This window comes from Paramisgurnus dabryanus, chromosome 8, assembly GCF_030506205.2.
Source record: "Paramisgurnus dabryanus chromosome 8, PD_genome_1.1, whole genome shotgun sequence".
NCBI lineage: Eukaryota > Metazoa > Chordata > Actinopteri > Cypriniformes > Cobitidae > Paramisgurnus > Paramisgurnus dabryanus.
Window position 1 is genome coordinate 27,665,683 of NC_133344.1, and position 13,423 is coordinate 27,679,105.

The 13,423-nt window shown below is 41.4% G+C and overlaps 1 protein-coding gene across 1 annotated transcript in view; it reads right to left on the reverse strand.

Moving 5' to 3' along the window:
* Positions 1-13,423, reverse strand: part of LOC135771207 (roundabout homolog 2) — an 80,135-nt gene that overhangs the window by 24,881 nt on the left and 41,831 nt on the right. The window contains exons 7-8 of the mRNA XM_065281350.1: positions 5,492-5,616; positions 1,995-2,166 (exon numbers count right to left, since the gene is read on the reverse strand). Coding sequence (XP_065137422.1) covers positions 1,995-2,166; positions 5,492-5,616 — 297 coding nt within the window. The remainder of the gene's footprint in view (positions 1-1,994; positions 2,167-5,491; positions 5,617-13,423) is intronic.

The window sequence follows — 13,423 nt, forward strand, 5'->3', positions numbered from 1 at the left end:
GCAGAATGTTTTTCATGCTGCAAAAAGACGATCTCCCGCAAATTATTGGAAATGTATAATGTTTTTCCAGAGAGCTGTTGATGAACGAGTGCTTTGGTGGCATGTAAGTACATTTTATTATTATATGTTTTTTTCAATTTCTAAGTTGGGTGTGTAAGATACCAAATCCAATGCTATGTCATATTAATCAGTGTCTTGTTGACAAAAAATAGCATTGTTTTGAAATATGTCTGCAGCTCTTAGCAACTTTTTTGGTGGCCTTAAAAATATTTTGACCCAGCGGGATTAATTGTAACGCTGTGTTACAACTAACCCCAAAGCACTTACGATATGAAAACCGCTATAGCGAAATTTTTGCTGTTGTTTTAAATAGGCTACACACGAAAGATTGCTGGCTGGCAACAAAATAAATGTGCCTGTCTTATCAAAAATCGTGTCTAATGTATTTTTGTTTATATCTTTAATATTGATTGAAAAAGGTCACGTCAAAGATTGAAATCATAATCAATAATTATTTCAGAATTTGTTATTACAGACCGGGTCACATATAAAAAAAATTTTCCACATATTTAGACATTTGTATCCATTTATAATTGAACTATTGTTAGAAAAAGGCTGGATAAATAAATACAGTGTGTATAACCTGTATATAATAGACAAATATATAAACAATATCCACTTTAAGTGTATAGACAAAATAGTATTGAAATATTTCCCTACAAACTTAATTTTTAGCAAGTGTTACAACTAACCCCTTGCCTGTTACAATTAACCCCACCTATGGGGTAAGTTGTAACGTTTGCACTTCTTTCACGTTTAGTGTAATTGTTCAAGAATGGTAAGTACTAGAAACAAACTTCAAATGTTCATTTGTAGCAGAGATGTGTGTGTTGCTTGTGTAAAATATAATTAATCAAACTTAAATATTTTTTTGAATGATTGAGCCAAAACCAAAAAGCTACTATTTAAGGTTCATTGGAGCAATGCCATAGAACCCTTCTTGGTTTCTAGGATCTAATCATCAAAGGTTCATATAAGATCTATTTCTTTTAATTTTATAGTCTGATGAACCTTTTTCCAATACAGAGAAACTTTAAGGAACCTTCATTTTTAAAAGTGTACAGTATATACAGTATGTAATCTTATACGTCTAACGCGGTGACAACCGACAGCTGTAAAAAAGAACATTAGGAAACTTAACTTTTCTTTCTTTACTAATTTTGCAATTACAGAAAGTAATTTACTTTAACTTTAATAATTTGAATTTTGAAAAATTACTAATGGTTGCAATAGGAATAGCAATGTGCTATCATAGCAAACACCAGGCTTCCTGATAAAGATGACATAAAAAATGAATTTCTGCATGAGCGCGCGCGTGTGTGCAACCCTATATCACGAAATTGCGTGACTATTTCACGCATGGACCAGCGTGACAATGTCACGCTTTGCCGCGTTTGAGCGTGAGCATGTCACGCTTTTCTGTTTGTGTCACTGTCACGTATTGGTTACTCAACTTTTTTGTCCTATTTTCAAACCATTGTCGCTTCGGTTTAGGGTTAGAGTTGGTGCTTGTGTTATATGTCACTTTAAGTATTTGTCACTTTAAGTATTGGTTTATATAAAAAAAAGATACAATACTTATTCTTTTATATTTTCTAAACTTTAACCAATTGTCACCTGACGTTGGGGTTAGAGTTTGTTTAGGTAAGGGTGTCATTTTATGTAAATCTAACCCTAAACCGAAGCGACAATGGTAAGAAATTAGGACAAAAAAGTTGAGTAACCAATACGTGACAGTGACACAAACAGAAAGCGTGACATGCTCACGCTCAAACGCGGCAAAGCGTGACATTGTCACGCTGGTCCATGCGTGAAATAGTCACGCAATTTCGTGATACTGGGTTGGTGTGTGTGTGTGTACTCTTAGGTTTGTTAACATTTTCTCTAGAGATGCCATTTGTTGGGTGGGATAAACGGTAATCCCCAACACTCACCGGTTTCCACTTCCAGTCGAGCTTTGGCAAGGACACTTCCTGCCACACTGATCGCCTGGCAGATATAGTAGCCTGAGTCCTCCGAGTGAATATCAGAGATGGACAGATCTCCACTCATGGACACAGAATAACGGCCCGACTGGGACGGAGGTTGGCCAGGGAAAAGCAGCATCTATGACAGAGCAGATTCTTGAGTTCACACCATACCACTGGCAAACTACCCAGCATTCTGAGTAACAAGAAAAGGACACATTATGTAAAGCAAGATATTTCTTGATTTTACCAAAGTAAAGAGTTTGATGTACTTTGTGGTCATTCTTTACTATTCCTCTCTAGCTGGGAATGCAACTTAACTGTTTTCAAAATCACGATGTTTGTAACATTATACATAGTCTTGTTTACATGTCTTTACATACTGTATAAACACTTATGCAGCATTCAGCTGGAATCATGGAACCAAAAATCCCAGTGAACTAGAAGTCGCGATCGACTTTACTTCCGTGTTGTTTTTTTATGATTGTTGCGGGCAAAAATCCTTGATCTTGCGACAAGTTTTGCAATGGAATATGCGGGATATTTATGGAATTTTATGCACTGAAATTGCGGGAACTTGCAAAAACTGTTTGCAGCTTTTCATTGATGTTTGCGTCGCGTAATTAAGTCACTTCCTAACATTCCCATGACAACAGGGGACAAGGCTGTTAATGTGTGAATTAAATGCAACATTTTCAACTTCGTGCAAAGATATTTGTGACTTTTTGCCATGAAAATGCAAGGATTATGAAATCATGCAAGTTCTGCATATGCGAGCAGAAATCTTCAATTTATGCGGCGAAAGTCCGGCGTATTTAAAAAATTCGGCCCTCGCATAAATATGCAGACTTTGGCTGATTATGCATTGAATCATGCGATCACGTAATCGCGTTTTTCTGGAGGGACTGATTTTCGAGTAAAACAGAATTATAGAGACTTGAGACTTGTAGCTTGCAGAAATGAGACTTGTAGCAAACTGAAAGTTGGATGGGGCGGGATTAATGGAAGTTCCCGCCCAAGCTATCTAGCTTACATCATCAGAGAATGATCGCCACAAGAGAACATTGCGGGAGAACATTTTTAGATTTTGAGTGAAAATTTTGATAACACATGAATAAAAAAGATAACTTATGTGGATAAATTGTTTATTGTAAAACAATGCAATATTACAATCAATAACAATAATGATCAGTTTAAATTTCACTGGGACTTTAAGATTAAATATACTGAAAACAGACATTTAACAGTGGTTAATTTAAGACATTTGACAGATAAGGTGTGCATTTATGGAAAATTATGCATACCTGTGAAACATTTCTTGACTAATCAGAATAAAGCAGCCCTGTGTTATAAATATATTTATTTGCTTGAATGCTTGAATCTGATTGGCTCATGAACGTTCTGAGATGGGCAATTATTTTCTGGGAATCGCCGGTGAATGTAGTTCCAGGCAGCTCTCTTGACCACATTACAGTTCGCACTTCGCATAGTTAACTGTAATAACCGACTAACAAAAACAACATGACAGACAATTTTCCAAGACAATAACGGCGCTGTTTAGAGACGCATAGAGGTAGCCTCGTTTACACAATCTCTCTCACTTGCTCGCCCTCTCTTTCTTTCTTTCTTTCTTTCTTTCTTTCTTTCTTTCTTTCTTTCTTTCTCTGTGTCTTTGTCTCTGTCGCTCTCTTTCTAATAACTTCACTAATAACGCATTAGAATGCTATCAACAGCTCAAGCCTTCATTGCCAGCTTTAAAACAACGTTTTGGAACAAGCAAAATAGCCGTTGGATGAGACGCGGTAGAAATAGTCCTACTCACAATAGCGTTCAAAAAACCGGACGAATCCCTTTAAATATATCATGTGATCGATGACTTGAGGTGTAGTATAAGCAGAATTATTGACTACGGGCCATTAAATTACTGAAAGATAATGCACACCCGAGATATAACGGCCACAACACAGGTGTGCATTATTTTTCGAATAATTCAATGGCCCGTCGTCAATTATTCCTTACACAATATAATAATTGTTTGTAGGTTTGTAATCAGATTGTTATATTCAAATTGCTTAAAATGTGATTTTTAAGATGTCTTTTAGCGGTACTAACTGTAAAAGTAAATGTGTGTTATGTTTATGATTGGTTTCTAAATAGAAAGAAGACTAAATGTAAACAACTACATCAAATTTAAACTCAAATTTTCAAGAAATGGACGGCTATACTGAAACATCGTAATAGAACAAAACATTTAATGATGTGCGTTTCATTAAAACAAGTCACAGTATAGAAAATAATGATCACTGGGTTTGGTCATGCAGTTATATTTCCCCTTCGTGCAGTTCAATTCGCTAGCTGAAACTGACTGTTCAATCTATTTCCAAGACCACAACCGCTATGACTCCAATATAACAGTAAAGCATCAGGACTGAGTGCTCTTAGCTCTTTGCTGTCCCGACAGAGGTCTATTTTTAGACTAGAAGCATGCTCTGGATTGCCATTATACTAAACGCAGTGCTTTTGTGCTCCTCCCCTGACACCTGATGTTCCTCTGTGTCAAACTGGCTCCACCCACCTCTTCACACATCTCTATTCTCTCCTCTTATGAGACCAAACTCTCGCCGGTGGTATCCCATGATGCCTCTGAAAGCGTGCGGCTCTATCAAAGGGCCCGGCTCAAGCAGTCTGATACTCTGAATCATCTCTTCAGTGCAATCAGCAGTATACAACTAATCAGCTGCAACGAGGGGAAATATAATGATGGAGCGGCTTCGGGCTTGTGTTCAAGCACCGGGTGAGTTAATGAGTCACTGATAAACATGAGACACAAATACAACATCTTTACATCAAGCCATCAGCCTTTGATCTCCAATCAGGCTCTGCAAACCCACGCATGATACACAGAGCAGTATTGGAATATGCTGACTGACTATGGTTACATTTATATGCACGCTTATAATGTGATTATGGTATGTGATTAAGCTTAATCACAATGTAAACAGTATGCTGCAGTTATATTAATGCAATTATGCATGAAAAACCCGAATGGTGGTAGAATGCATGAAGTGCTGTGGTCTTAATTGCATTATATAGGCATGTATACGCTTCAATCCAAATTCAAAGAGTGCATGCACAGTATGTGTGATGCTGCAGAAGGCATATGGCAGAAAAAGCCGGAAAGCTAAATGAAGATTATTTTCTTATAAGCTTTATGGACAGCATGCATTTTCTCATTGGTCTGCTTAAAATGCCACAAATGTCATTAAAAAACATGATGTGCATAAATATGTACTGTAAGTACAGTATATTACCCTATCATTATTTTGCTTACTCCTTATTTTGACCATTGGCAAGACTCTATTGGTGTACTGTACATGAAATGCTATGTCTTGTTATACGGTGTCACAGCTTGTTTAACAAGACCTGTTGGTTAGACGGGTAGGAAGCAGAAGCTGTGCACTCACCTGACTGCCTTCTTTTTGCCAGAAAACTGCTGGAGGGGGGTTTCCCTGGGTACCACACTGCAAAGTGACAGTTCGTCCTTGGGCAGCAACTTGATCCAGTGGACGTACACCAATCTGGGGGGGAACTGAGAGCAGAATTGGGAAGCTAAGAGAATTTAAACAATGCTTTACAGTATGTTCAGCCTTTTCTTTAGTTATGTACTGTACTGTGTAAAAGACTAAAGTCAACATTTCACAATTAGATTTGTTGTTTTTGCAATGGTATCTGTATAATTTCTTAATAGCTTTATTAGAATACAACCAGAAAATACAGGAAATTAGTTTGCAATATTAAAGGGACACTCATTATGCAAATTTTTTACCCTTTTGGAATCCATTCAGCCGATCTCCGGGTCTGGCGGTACCACTTTTAGCATAGCTTAGCACAATCCATTGAATCTGATTAGACCATTAGCTAGAGATGCACCGATGTATCGGCCGCTGATATTTAGCGGCCGATTTTTGATGAATTTGAAACCATCGGCATATCGGCAATAGCACGAGAAAGGCCGATACCGATTGTTTTTTAATTAACTGCATAAAGAAATCCATTATATGTAAAAAATTTGTTAATTTTGTTAATAAAATAAATGCTGAATAGCAAAAACCACCTTTGAAGGTTGTCATGCTGTCTTATTATATTTGTTTTAGCTTAATTTGTGCCTCTCTTATTATGTTGGTCAGTTGAATGTTAATTAGATCCAATCCATGTTCAGTAAAAATAATTTGATGCAGAAATAAACTAGCTAATAGACCAACTGCATAGTATTGTATACAAGTGTTTAATATCGGTATCGGCCAGAAGTTGTCTGTTTAAATCGGTATCGGCCCAAAAAATCCTATCGGTGCATCCCTACCATTAGCATTGCGCTAAAAAATGATCAAAGAGTTTTCAAACTTTCATAGACAGTAAAAGAAATGGACATAGCAAAATGTCAAAGTGAAGTCAATAAGAAGCATGCACTTCCTGGGTGTCGAGCGTACTGCGCAGACTCAAACTGAGCTTGATGACGTAGATGTCACGTGAGCAACCTGTCTGACAATTGTAAGTTTTCTAATAGTCGTGCCAAGAGAAATCTGAGTCACCCACCGAATCTTGCAGAGATGACGAGCGTGAGCAGGAACAAATTTTGGTAAGTATTCTTATTAATAATCTCCATTGACTTTATGCCTCCACGTCCATCCGTTCTTCTCCTGTCCATACAGCAATTTCTCTACTGTACAACAGAGAGTCGCAGGTTATGACGCAATAGTTAGCCTATTTTTACAAAAAACTACTTCTACTGGGCCATAACATAAGATACATGGTAATGGAGCATTTTATACATTTTCGTGTTTCTTTAGAAATAATTAATGGACAAACGGAGTCTTTAAATGCCTCAGATGTAAAGTTATTCACTTTCAAAGTGACGCCAAAATGAATGGAAATCAATGGAATGCTAACAGTAGGTGGGGGTCCGCTAATCAATGGCGGCGCACGGGAAGCTTCAATAAAATATGAAACCTTGCCCCCCTGGTAACTTTCAATAGCAGGGGACTATTTTCAGGCACTGCGTAATATCATTGCGCCTCCTTCAGCCATGTTACAGCAGCAAAGTCCTTGATTATTATGCCCGAATGAGAGTATAGTTCCTAGCCATATCTGCTTAGAAAAATCGCAACTTTACATTTTCTGTCAGTCTTAGTACACGATGTAACTACAGAAGAGTCAAGTTTTAAATAGGAAAAATATTGAAACTCTTATTTTTTAGCGCAATGCTAATGGTCTAATCAGATACAATGGATTATGCTAAGCTATGCTAAAAGTGGTACCATCAGACCCGAAGATCGGCTGAATGGATTCCAAAACAGTATAAAATCAAATGTTTAACTCTAAGGGAGTTGGAAATGAGTATATTTTCAAAAAAGTGGAGTGTCCCTTTAAAAAAAAATTAAATAAACCTAAAGTGTTAGTTATTTAGTGTGACCTCCCCTCCTTTAAGCAATAGCATGAAGCTGCAGTATCTCTTAAACCTAAATGAAATGAAAGCCTAATTTCTTCTAATCAAATGACTTCAGGAATCTCCCCAAAACGTGTTTTGAATTCAAATTGTGTTTTTTTTCACATTTTGTATTCATATTTCCTATATTCCTGTTTGTATTTAATAAAGTGAGTGAAAAAAATATGTCATTTACACTTGGCTGAAACAAAAGCTGATGGTGGCCTAAAACTTGTAAATGAATAAAACATGGGAAAATGATCTAAAAGTGATGCAAGCCAGACTTGAACACAGGCCCACATATGCACCCACATGCACAAAAGGAAAACTATATGCCTCGGATTTTGCTTTGTCTAGTGCACAGAAAAATTCATAAGTTATACTGTTGGGAAACGTTGTAAAATGCTCAAATTGCTTTAGGTTACTAAAGTGATTTAGTCGCTCTCAATTTCATCCCTATATACTGTTTAGGAGAAGCAAATGTTAAACAGACCTCACTTGTGGTTTTCATGTCCTATATGGTGTTGTTCGGCTCTGACAAACAACACCAAGTTGGTTTAATTCAAGTTAGGGATTTCCAAATATTGCCCGGGATCATTCCCACTAATAAAAAATAAACTGCAATCAAGTGGGTTTTCCCAGCATTACAGATCAGTGACCAGTTAAGTGCTGCCCTCCGAGAGTCATCAGCACTGTGATTTTCACATTAGTGTTCGAGAGCCATCGGCTTAAAACATATAGAAGCTCCTCTCGGCTCGGATTAAATGAAGTAATTAGTTGTGACGGCTAAGCAGATTCCCCGGCGTTGCAGTTTAAAGCTCACGCCGGGATAGCCGTTCTTCTGAGCTGCGCAGCAACATCTGACCAAACGTGGGCCGGTCGAGCCGTTTGAGACGGATACAATCTGAGGTCTCATGTTTAACGGTCTGAGGTCTCATGAAAGCCAAACAAAACCACCGACAACTGCCCAGCGGCCATTTTCTGCCCACTCTTTAATAAAGCGCTGAGCGCAGTGTGTCTTTGTTTAGATAACCAGACCGATTCCCTGCTGTTCAGAAACTTCACAGTAGGTTTGAACACTGAGCGCAGCAGACTCGAGTGAGAGAAGGAGTATGCGAGCGTGAAAAGCAGACAGGGAGAAAAGCATGAGAATCTGACTCATACGTGTTGTTTCTCCATTTTCACTTTTTTGACGGGACTACATACTCCCACACAAGTAACAGCTCATGACGAGAATAGGACGAAGATCACTTAAATCGGAGGAGAATAATAGCACAAGGAGATGTGGCTGCGGGTTCTCACAGAGCTTTCTGTAGACTTCAGGTGACTGTCATTGTATATATGTCAGCTTTAGGCACCAAAATAATGAGTTGGAGATGAAATGTTTCAGTGCAGAATGAAACTCTGGAGGCTTAAAAGGACACTACAGCTGAAAATGAAAATGATGTCATCAAATACTCACTCTCGTGTCATTTCAAATCTTATTACATTGGAGTATACTGTCATATGGAAGCTTGATAAGAAAACAGCATACGGATACTCTATAAAGGTACAATGTGTACATTTTTAGGAAGATCTATTGAAAGAAATGTAATATAATATACATAACTATGCTTCTCTGTGCGTTTCGAAAGGGAGGGGTGAGTGGTAAAACTGATGCTGCGTTTACACCAGCCGCGGTAGAGGCGTCAAGCGCGAGTGATTTCAATGTTAAGTCAATAGTCCCTTTCACACATACAGTCTTTACTGGTAATTTACTGGTAAATTGCAGTTAACATGTCATGTGTGAACAGAACCTTTCCGGTAAATCAGTGCTCCCAATTTACCAGTAAGACAGGTTGTAAGATTACCAGTAATTTACCGGTAAACGCTATGTGTGAACGAAAAATATAGGATTACCGGCATTTAGAACGAACGACGTCAGACCGCGCTGACAGCTCGGGCCAATCAGAACGTTTTTAAACAGATGATGTGTGTACCACCGCACTGTTTACGTTCGTTTCCACACCCATGCTGCTTAAAAGTCGAGCACAACTGAAGTAAACATCCACATTTCTTCAAAGTTGTTTAAAACAGCTTACCATATGTTTGCCAAATTGCCGACGTCCTTAGCACACCCTCGGTGAAGCCTAATGTGTAAACACAGGTTCCGTTTGACGCCGCCTAACGTAATGTTGTTTGGTCACGAGCAACTTTGCGACCGTTTGCCACAGATGTGAAAACAACAAAATACGGACCGACGATATTAAGTCATAACCCGCCATTGTGTACAAATACGACACGGAGCTCGCGGCCGCGCGCCACAGGTAACTTCCGCTTTCTCTCCGAGTTTACCGGTATTTTGATACTAATGTGTGAATGATGTCTTACTGGTAAAAAGACGGAACGTCACTGCATGTGTGAACAGCACATTTTTGTATTTACTGGTAAATTCATTCTGGTAAATTCATGGTAATTTACTAGAATTACTGTGTGAAAGAGGCTAATGTTAAGACACGCTTACGCGCATCTGGAGGTCTCGCCGCGCGAATGAGGCATTTGTCACGGCGCAGTAGACACAATTCTGCCTCATTCGTGCGTCTAGTTCTTGCAAATGGCGCAAATTGAGCGTCTGGTGCGGTACACGCGAATGGTGCTTAATGTGCATTTTGCATTTGACGCGAATTTGCGAGTTGAAAAATTTGAACTTTGGCGGATTTTTGGGTCGCGTGAAACCAATCAGGAGCCTGCTTGCTGCTGTGGCGGCAGCCCAGCCCGGAGTCACTCATTCAACATGAAGGAACGCTTGATATTGTCCGTAAGCAGTCACCCGGAGCTATACGACACAAGTTCTTATTTCTATAGAGACAGGAATAGAAAGGACCTTGCTTGGAAGAGTGTCAGTGAGGACATTGGGCAACCTGATAAGTTGTAATACACATTTCACTTTTGAGTCACGTGACGTTTATCGACCCGTGCCGTTTATTTTCCCTCTATATTAAGGTGACCAATACAAACCAGTAAATCTCGATAAATGAACAATCAACATCAGCCATCTTGCAAACAGACAACCGCATACACTTGCCCCTCCCTCAAGAAGCGGATTTTTGCCTCTGATGCCTCTTCAAATGCTTGCTTTTTCCGCGCGTCTATACTTCCCTCTAGACGCGCAAATGCATTCAAACTGTTCAAACGCAGTTGGTGTAAACGCAGCATGAGACATTGGTTGCAATTCGCAACCTCACCACTAGATGCCTTTAAAATCTACACAGTGCACCTTTAAATTCCCCTTTTTGTTAGGACGTCAGTTTAATTGGTTGCTTTGTTTCTGTGTTTTCATTGTCTGTGTTTATGTTTTACAGCTTTGCTCATGCGCGTCTGTCACTTGGGTTCTTCATCTGCGTGATTCCTTACACCTGCGTCATTCACCTGCTAATCATTTACCCCTCGTTTGGTTTGCTATATTAGTGTCCTTAGCTTTTTGTTCCCTGCGAGTTCGTCATTGTATGTGCCTTGCCATATCCCCTGTCTTGTCTAGTCGGTCTAGTTCCCAGTATTGTGATATTATAACCATCCGTTTATTTTGTTATTTTTATAGTCTATCAGTTTCCATAGTTCAGTCTGTTTTATTACTTTGTTTTTTCCGCTTTTTACCTGTGCTCTCTGCTGTCACCATCTGCCAGGTTACCCTCAGCTCTGCAATCTCTGAGTGTTGTCATCTCACTCTCCGCTGCAGCTTCGACTGCGTGGCTGCCAGAGGCGCTGTCCAGCGTACCATCGCAGGGTCCGTAGCCGCGGTCCGGCTCGTCCGGGTAATTTCTCCGTGGCAGTTCTATCATTCACCCAGTCTCCCAGCGGTGGATTCCTCAGTTGGCCTTCGTCCATTGGAACTCTCTCCCTGTCTAAGCACAGCGGCAACTCTCTCCCAGTCAAGCACTGCGGATCTGTTCTCTCTCTGATTTAGTTTCTACATTATTCACCCAAGCTCAGTCTTGTGGACAGTGACTCTATTTTAATAAATTTATTTTCTGCAATTGGATCCAGTCTCAGTCTCCCTCTCTAAGCCCTGACAGACGAACTCGCCACTAAATGGATCCAGCAGATGCCGAGTCAGTGCGTTCTGCCATCGCCCAGCAGGGAGCCTGGTTGGGTCAGCACACGGCACAGATTACATCAGCCTCTCGTGAAGTCGAGGATCTCTCGTCTCGCTTCACTGAGCTTAGCGCTCAGCTCGATCAGGTCCGACGAGAGGTCAGTCAACCCCGCCAGCCTCTGGAGGCGGAACCTCATGCTGCCAGCCCTCCGCCGTATGATGGCGATCCCAACTCCTGCCGGGCATTCCTTTCCCAGTGTTCTTTAGTGTTTGCACTTCAGCCCCGACGATATGCTACAGAACAGACCCGGGTAGCCTTCTGTATTACCCTGCTCACCGGGCGAGCGCGTGAGTGGGGCACTGCGGTCTGGGATGCCCGTGCGCCCTGCTGTCAGTCTTTTGATGCCTTTCGGCGTGAGATGGAGAAGTTGTTCGACCGGTCGGTACAGGGTGATGCCGCAGCCGCCTGTTTGGTGCGTTTGGTTCAGGATAAGCACTCAGTCACGGATTATTCCATAAGATTCAAGACTCTGGCCACAGCGTGCGGTTGGAATGACTCAGCTCTACGTGCTCAGTTTGTAGACGGCCTCAATTATGAAATCCAGGATGAAATCGCTACCCACGATTTGCCTCGTTCCCTCGACGATATCATCGAGCTCGCGCTCAAGGTTGAGGCTCGGATGCTTCTTCGCCATCACCGCCGCACGCTGCGTCATCGGGTTCTCCAGAGTGAATCTGCTAATTCTACCACACCCACCTCATTGTCTTCACTCACGGAGGCTGAACCCATGCAGCTCGGTCGCATGCGTCTCTCTCAGAAGGAGAGAGAGCGACGTCTATTAAATTCTCTCTGTCTGTACTGTGGCAAGCCGGGGCATTTCGCTAAGGGGTGTCCGTTAAAAGATCCAGCCCGCCGGTGAGACCGGGAGTCCTGGTGGGCGTGGCTTCTGAAGAAATCTCCCGTGTATCTAGCTCTCATCTACCTGTTATTCTGTCCTTTGGGGGCAAGGATCATCCCACCTCGGCCCTTCTCGATTCTGGTGCCGAGGGTAATTTTTTGGATGAGGAGCTGGCTCGCTCGTTGGGCATTCCTGCTGTTCCCCTCAAGATTCCTCTCGTGGTTTGGACCCTCAAAGGGCAGCAGACAGCGCAGGTCACTCACTGTACACCCCCGGTTAGTCTTTTTGTTTCTGGCAACCACCGTGAGGAGATTGTGCTGTACCTTCTAGGCTCTTCTCTGTCGCCCATCATTTTGGGTCATGCCTGGTTGGCACAGCACAATCCTCACGTGGATTGGCGTAATAGTGTTATTTTATCTTGGTCTTTGTCATGTCATGTGTCTTGTCTGGGTGCTGCTTCTTCTGGTTCTGTTTCTTCTGTTTCTCAGGTTTCAGCAGCCGATTTGACTGGGGTCCCGGCGGAGTATGGAGATCTTCATCAGGTGTTCAATAAAGCCCGGGCCACCTCCCTTCCTCCCCACCGGTCGTATGATTGCGCCATCGATCTCCTCCCAGGCACTTCTCCGCCTAAGGGTAGACTTTTTTCTTTGTCCGGTCCCGAGAGAGAGGCCATGGACCGTTATATTAACGATTCCCTTCGTGCCGGTCTCATCCGTCCCTCCACTTCCCCTGCGGGGGCAGGTTTCTTTTTTGTTAAAAAGAAAGACGGCTCCCTACGTCCATGCATTGATTACAGAGGTCTCAATGACATTACCATTAAGAATAGGTATCCCCTGCCTTTAATGTCGTCGGCCTTTGAATTGTTGCAGGGAGCGCGCGTCTTCACCAAATTAGATCTGCGCAATGCTTACCATCTGGTGCGCATTAGGGAGGGAGATGAGTG